This window comes from Cryptomeria japonica, chromosome 2 (genome assembly GCF_030272615.1).
Source record: "Cryptomeria japonica chromosome 2, Sugi_1.0, whole genome shotgun sequence".
NCBI lineage: Eukaryota > Viridiplantae > Streptophyta > Pinopsida > Cupressales > Cupressaceae > Cryptomeria > Cryptomeria japonica.
This window is the reverse complement of record NC_081406.1, coordinates 603038636-603046817: the sequence shown is the minus strand read 5'-3', so window position 1 is coordinate 603046817 and position 8182 is coordinate 603038636. Positions and strand designations below refer to the sequence as shown.

Genomic DNA, 8182 nt, shown 5'->3' with positions numbered 1-8182 from the left:
ATTTATGAATGCTAAATAGTTTTAAATTTGATATCTCTCAGTGTACTTTACTTAGATTTCTTAAAATATAGGTATGCTAGTTAATTTTTATTGTCAACTTTAGAAATTAAATGTATGGGAATAATTATTTAATCTTAATTATGTCAAGAGGCATCTACAATGACATCAAAATGTCCTTGAACAAAAATACATTTTTGAAACAATTTGACATGGAAATGAACTATTTTAGAAGAACATTTATTTTACATATGATTCTCTTCTATTATAAGATATCTCTCGGCATATTTTACCTATATTTTTAAAATATAGGTATACTGGTTATTGATTTTCAGAAACAAAATGTATATCAAAATAATTATTTAAGTTTTATTATTGATTTTTAGAACTAAAAAAATAATTGCAAGAGGGGACAAACTTTAGTTGTAGAGAGATAAATATTCAGTTTACATTTCTTACATTACTGATCCCTCTCCCCTAATCTCGCATACCTACCACTACATGTTGACAAAGTTAGCACATACAACTATTGTTCCATCTCCCCTAATCTTGCATGACTATGGCTACATGTTGATGAAGTTAGCTTGTACAACTACTAGATAGATAAATGTCCATTTTAAATTTCTTAAAAACAGAGGTCTTGTCCCTCTCCCCTAATCTTGCACAACTACACCTACATGTTGACAAAGTTAGCCCTTACAACTACTAGATAGATAAATGTCCATTTTACATTTCTAAAAACGAAAGTCTTATGATATTCCGCATATAAGAACGCTGCTACTTATCCCTATGTCCTAATCTTTTTAACTATTACCATTATCAATTATATCTTGGAACATCCGAACACTTCATAATCCAAACAAATCTCCCAAAATTCCATCCTTGTTTTTGTGCGAAAATTCAATCGGCAATAGCAATACTCACCTGTCCTTTACAAAAAAACCCTAAATGCCTCTGCCGCCCTCAGATTAGGGATTCAACGCCATATTGTTGTCGTGTAGGCCGCTCTATACCAAAAACTATTGCATGCCATGTTGCTTTGGCTCATGCAATGGCATTTTACGAGTCTGAAGCAAATCTTGATGATATTCCCACTCTGGATCTCTCTCGCTGTGGAGACCAGAAATGTTTACAGACAATAAAAGAAGCTTGCCAAGAACTGGGCTGCTTTCGGATTGTAAACCATGGAATTGCACCAGACCTTCTCCTCAAAGCAGACCAGGCATGCCGGGAAGTTTTCAAGCTTCCCACAGAAACAAAAAGAAAAAACGTGTCTTCTAATCCTTTAGCGGGTTACTTGGGCGGTATATCTAAGATCCCCTTTTACGAAAGCGAGGGCATAATCCTCGCAGAGCTTTCTCATTCCGAGACCCTCAGAGACTTCTCTCGTCTCATGTGGCCTCATGGGAATCAAAACTTCTGGTATGAGCTCTGCCTCTTTTTTCTCTTTTGTAAGGCTTTTATTTTTTCTAGGTTTTATTTTCCTCACAATTTTTACTGCCTTTGGAACAGCGAAACTATGCAAGAATACACAAGTAAGATGGTGGTACTGTTGAACGAAGTTCACAAAATAATTCTTGCGAGCTTTGGGGTGAGTGAGTACTTTGCCACTCACTTCGACCATGGAAAGGCGATCTTCCTTATGAATTTGTATGATGTAACGTCTGAACTTCTGGACGAATCGATTGGGCTTTCGCCTCATACGGATCTGAATAGCCTTACCATTCTGCATGAAGATGAGTGTGGCGGCTTCCAGATTTGGAACAAGGCAGGCAATTGGGTTGATGTGAAATCCATCTCTAACTCCTTTGTGGCTGTGATGGGTGACTGCTTTCAGGTTCCATGGATACATCTCTTAAATATTAAACCATTTTGTTCTATAGATTTTGGATTAAAAAAGAGTAGAGATATTTTGCCTGTTCTGTTAAGAATCCAAGATTGCGGGGTATCCATTCTTCTGAATTCACCTTTTAGATGTTGGAGCTTTACACTCTATTAGACTTGATTCCTAGTGGACTCTTTAAGAACCTTTCACTTCACCAACAAACCAAGGGTATTGATAGACTAGAGATATTTTATTTAACTATTTGATAAGGTTCTTGTGCAGAGTCTCAATGAACATTGATAAGTAATTAATAATCCATACCAGTTATACGTGTTTCTATTATCTTGTGATGGAGTCAATGTCAGTACATTTATTTATACACTCACCAAACTACCTTATCTTTTATCTTCACAATTTTCCTTTACCATTCTTCTTGTTTAGAGGGTCAAACATCAACCATCTCTCCCCAAAAAAATTCACATGGGCTTCACTAGCTAGGCAATATTATATCACGTATGTTTATATTGGGAGTTTAATATCTCAAAAATCGAATCGACAACAATTTATTGCCTATTTGGGAAAAGTAAAGGGGTTTTTAATTTGGGCTATGAAAAAATACAATATCTAATGAAAATAGGGGAGTTTTTAATTCAAGCTGTGTATTGGGTGTGGGTAACAAAAAAGGAGTTTAGGTTAATATTTTTTTGAAAATAAGTGTATGCTTTTGTATGACACAAACACATCTGATAGAGTCTAGATTCACTATGTGAAGCCCTCGTGAAAACATTATGAGCTAATTTGTTATTTAGATTATTTGAATTGAGGATTTTGGCCTTCCTTTCATAAACTTAGTTCTTGAGCAATTAGTATTCCTTTTAAAATAGTTTGATCATTTTGACCTTTCTTTTGAAGATAATTATACAAATTTAGCCTTTATTTAACCTAATCATTTTAGCCTTTTGATAAATTGAGCATTTAGTCTTTCTTAAAAATAAAATTAATGAACTTACTTTTTAATATTTAAGTTGAGCATTTCGACATTTATTTTGAAGATAAGTTTATGAATTTAATGTTTATTTAGGTTGAGCCTGTTAGGCTTCCTCTTGAATAATTTTCTTTATGTTCTGGTATAGAATTAGTTTTTAGAATTTTATTCTACATATTTTAATACATATGAATGATTAACATAATTTACTTGATAGAAATTTTTTATTTGAAATTCTAAAAAACAGGCTTGGAGTAATGGAAGGATACATAATGCAAAGCATCGAGTGATGGTAAAAACTCGTCAATCTCTTCTATGTATGGGTTTTTTTTAATACTTCCCAAATGAGATGGAGATAAAGGCGCCCCCTGAGTTTATTGATGATCAACATCCACAATGTTACAAAGCATTTGCAGTTGGAGATTTCATTAAGTATTGGTTGGGAAAGGGAAGAGCAATAGAAGATCGTCTACACTCATTTGCTAGAATAAATGATTAATAGAGGAGGGATGGTTACCAATTTATTATCTATTTTTTTGAACTTCCAAATTTTATCTATTTTTAGAAAGTCTTAAATGTAATAAATAAATTACAATTTTTGAATAATTTGAATGAATATAAAATCTTAAAAAGAAATGATATTGAATCTTTTTTCAATATATAGATGCTTACTTAAAAAAATATTTTTAACATTGTGAATGATATTTGAAACTATTCTTATAACATCAATGTATCTTTGTTAAAACTCTTTCGAAACTACTGTTTAAGTAGTTAAATTATAAAAATGACTTGAAAGATATAGAAAAAATGTGATTGATTATTTATTAATTTAGAATATTTGATCATTTTCAATAAGATTTTTGGAAGGAATTTGCATTTATTTTTAAAATTAGGTTAACTGCATTATATTTATGTATACTAATTTAGAATCAAAATATGACATATTGATTTCATCTTATGAGAGACTCCTTCATGTGAACTACTATTTATGAAACATGGATGAATGATTTTGACTCAATAACTACATCCTTGATAGCAATATCATCATAAATGTGTACAATTTTACTTTACACAATTTAATTTTTGTAAAATGTATTATTTAATACATATTTCTTTATATACTATTTCTATTTATAAAGAATAAAACTAAATTTAGAATATTCTTAATCATGCTTTCATAAAAAACCAAAACAAGAAGGTACATAGTATAGATATGACAATGTCTAAGTTTATCTACTTATTTCAAAACAATTATTTTAAAAATCTAAATATAATTAGTATTGATTGTGAAAACATCATTGTTATTAACATAAATAAATTCTTTGAATTTTTAAATACTATATTAATATCAATCTAGAAGAATGGTATTTTAGAGTAAATTAACGATTTATTAAGTTATTTATAGTCAAACCAAGTAGATATTTTCACACACGGATATATATATATGTGTGTGTGTGTGTGTGTGTGTATGTGTATGTGTATGTGTATGTGTATGTGTATGTGTATGTGTATGTGTATGTGTATGTGTATGTGTATGTGTATGTGTATGTACTACACACACACACACACACATATCTATACATATATACATATACATATACATATACATATACATACATATATATATATATATATATATATATATATATATATATATATATATATATATATATATACATATACATATACATATACATATACATAGATGTGTGTGTGTGTGTGTGTGTGTGTGTGTATTGTTAATACGATGAGAGGGGGGGGTGAACCATAAAAACTCACTATGCAATATATTTATCAAATTCAACCTCGGTAGCTTTTACTGATATGCAACTATGATTGTAAATCATTCAAACTCATAAACAGATACACTTAAAACATCATAACACATTTAACACCAGATTTAAAGTGGAAACCCAAATAGAGCAAAACCACTGTGGGATTTCGGACCCACTAAGAAATATACCCTTCTAGAGTATGCTCAATTCAAAGCCAATCATGTTACAGATTACATAAACACATTGCTAGATGTGACCCGGTTAAGGGATTTCCCTCAGACTTGTTAGAGTCTTTCACTTTGTTAGAAGTGACCTTGTCAAACGATTTCAAACACTCATTCAGAATGTTACCTTGCTAGAGGATTTACAAATAAGACTGTTAGGTCCACTCAGTTAAGAGATTTCCTGTCACTTACAAAATAAATAACAGTATAAAATATATATCTGCAACTTCAAATCTGAAATGCTAAAGCAGATTCTATGTGCTCAATGTACTCAAGATAATCTTGTCATAAGACTTATCTTGCTTCTTGTTGGGCTTCTCAATCTGTTATTTAATCTGATATTCAATCTTCTGTGCTCAGTGATCACTATTGTAGTATCACTGTTCTTATATTTTCCCGCATACATTGTTCATCAACAATTTCTTATTTATAAACAATTCCTAACCGCTTAATCTCCTTGATCACATTTCCCATGATCAATCTTAACCATCAGATCTTCAAACTTGACTAGGTTCATTGTATCTTTCAATCTGAAAATGTTTTATCCCACCTTGGAACTTGTATTCCTTCCTTGGAACTTGTGCTAGGCTATGACCCTTCAATCCGCACTGTAGATCTAACTCCTGTATTTTCGTTGTCATAGATATTCAACAAACTTCTTTCACGACATACCAATCATCTATACATCTCCAGCTCATTGGCATCTTTCATTAAATAATGCTTTTATCCATCCAATGCATTCTGTTAATACTCAGTTGTTACTCGGTAAATACTGAACCTCACTCGGTAGATATTCTGCCTTCTTTAACCGATGGCGAGAACCTTAGGGTTTACCAACTAGAATCTTGCTCGGTAACATAGAACAGTATCAAACCTTAACTAATTCTATAGCTTGAAATCTTTTCTCCTTCTTGTTCAGTCTTCGAATACTCATATATAGTATATCAAAACAATCAAAACAACAAGATCTCATCATTGTCTAACTCGGTAGTAGTTGCCCATTGAATAACTTATTACTCCCCTTCATTTTCATTCATTCTGTGTCACTTATCGACATCTTTATACTTATCAAAACATATTCATTAAGATATGGCAACATCATACTAAATCAGAAAATCAATTGCTTGATATCAATGACAAAATAATATTATTAAGACAGTAATCATCCTTTCTCAGTTATATCCATAATCTTCAACAACCTTCTCAATATCCTCATACCAACAAACTTACTAGAATGCCAACAATCTCCTTTGTGAAATGCTAACAATTTTCCCTTTAGCATTGATGGCAAAACCAACTTTTAATGGCAATACCTAACTTGATTTTATTTCAATTGATTCGGATTCAGATTGCTGTAAAACTTCTCCTGTTGTTATCCTTGAATTCTCCCTCAGTCATTAGTCTTCTCCCATCTTCACCTATTAATATTTACTAATTAGTCTTCTCCCCCTTTGACAACAATGCTAAAAAGTAAAACTAATCTAATTCATGATTCCTTCCACTATGAAGTAATTTTCTTGCTGAAAATACAAATGTATCATCTCAGTCTCGGTTAGAGCAACTTGTCTTCAATCACTATTTCCTGCACAACTTTAGGCAACCTCCTAAAGTGTGTAAAGTAGCATCAACTCATAGATAGTTATCCTGTAGATTCATAGAATTGATGCTTTCACCGAACTCTGTCAGTGAGTACTAGATAGGGGTAGGACCCCTAACTTACTTCTGAGATACTCAAAAGTGTCCCTTGGCAGTGTCTTTGTGAAAATGTCTACTATTTGTTCCTTTGAACTAATATATTCCAATGCAACTTTCTTCTCTTGAACTTCTTCTCTGAGATAATGATACTTTATAGAGATATGCTTTGTCTTAGAATGCATTACCATATTTTTTGAAATGTTAATGGCACTAATATTATCACAGAATATAGTTACTGGCTCGGTAACTTTTTCATTCATACCTTCCAACAGTTGTTTGATCCATGCTATATTGGTACAATTCAATGCTACAGCAACATATTCAGCTTCAATTGTTGACTGTGAAATGCATCCTTGTTTCTTGCTAAGCCAACTTACTAGTCTGTTTCCCAAAAAGAAAGCTCCACCGCTTGTGCTTTTCCTATCATCAATGTTTCCTGCCCAATCAGCATCAATGTAGACTTTTAAGTCAAAATCATTACTCTTTTATTCACTAAACCATAATCTTCAGTGCCTCTTAAGTATCTAAAAATTCTCTTGATTGTTGTCATATGGTTTTCTTTGGGATTTGCAGAAAATCTTACAACTATACCTACTGCATATGCTATATCTGGCCTGCTGTGAACAACATATTGCAACTTTCCAATCATAAATTGGTAAAGTATCTCATCAACATATGCAGATTCATCACTCTTTGATAGTTTATAATTTGTAGTCATAGGAGTTATTACAGGTTTAGAATCCTCCATTCCAAATTTCTTTAAGATTTCCTTTATATACTTGGATTGAGTAATGAAAATCTCATTTTTCATTTGCAGTATCTGTAAACCTATAAAATACTTTATTTCACCGAATAATGACATCTCAAATTCTTTGTACATTTCATTTCCAAAGTTCTTGCATAAAGAGTCATTTCCACAAAAAATAATGTCATCAACAAATATGGCTGAAAGCAGTATTCCATTTTCTTCATCATTCTTCATAAACATGTTGTTGTTTTCACTTGTCCTTATAAATCCAATCTTGATTAAGTAAGAGTGCAGTCTTTCATACCATGCTCTAAGTGCTTTCTTTAGACCATATAAAGATTTGTTCAATTTACATACCTGATCTTTATTCTTGTCTTCAATAAATCCTTCAGGTTGTTCAATATAAACTTCTTCTTCTAGTATACCATTTAAAAATGCAGATTTAACGTCCATTTGATATACCTTGAAATTTTTGTAAGCAACATATGCCAACAATGTTCTCACTCCTTCAAGTCTTGCCACATGTGCAAAAGTCTCACCATAATCTATTCCTTCTTCTTGAGCATAACCTTTGCAAACTAGTCTTGCTTTATTCTGAATGACCTCTCCTTTTTCATTTAGCTTGTTCTTGAAAATCCACTTTGTACTGATCATATTTTTCTCTTTTGGTCCTGGAACCAGTGTCCATGTTTCATTCTTCTTGATTTGTTCAATCTCTTATGTCATAGCATTTACCCAATTTTCATTACTAAATGCCTCTTTTACTATTCTCGGTTCAAATTCAGATATCAGACATGTGTTTTGTCTCAGTTTGTTCCTTGTCATTACTGGATCATCCATATCTCCTATAATTTGACTTGATGCATGATTTCTTCTGACATACTTGGCTAATATAGGCTCGGTAGGCTTTGTATGATCTTCTTCATCACTCGG

General features: G+C 31.9%; 1 protein-coding gene across 1 annotated transcript; it reads left to right on the top strand.

The window, feature by feature from the left end:
* Nucleotides 1-1048: 1048 nt before the first annotated feature.
* On the top strand, nt 1049-1996 carry LOC131062970 (probable 2-oxoglutarate-dependent dioxygenase AOP1.2). The gene is made up of 2 exons (XM_057996717.2): nt 1049-1419; nt 1510-1996. The coding sequence occupies exons 1-2, from the start codon at nt 1049-1051 to the stop codon at nt 1994-1996; spliced, it is 858 nt and encodes a 285-aa protein (XP_057852700.2).
* The last annotated feature ends 6186 nt before the right edge of the window (nt 1997-8182 follow it).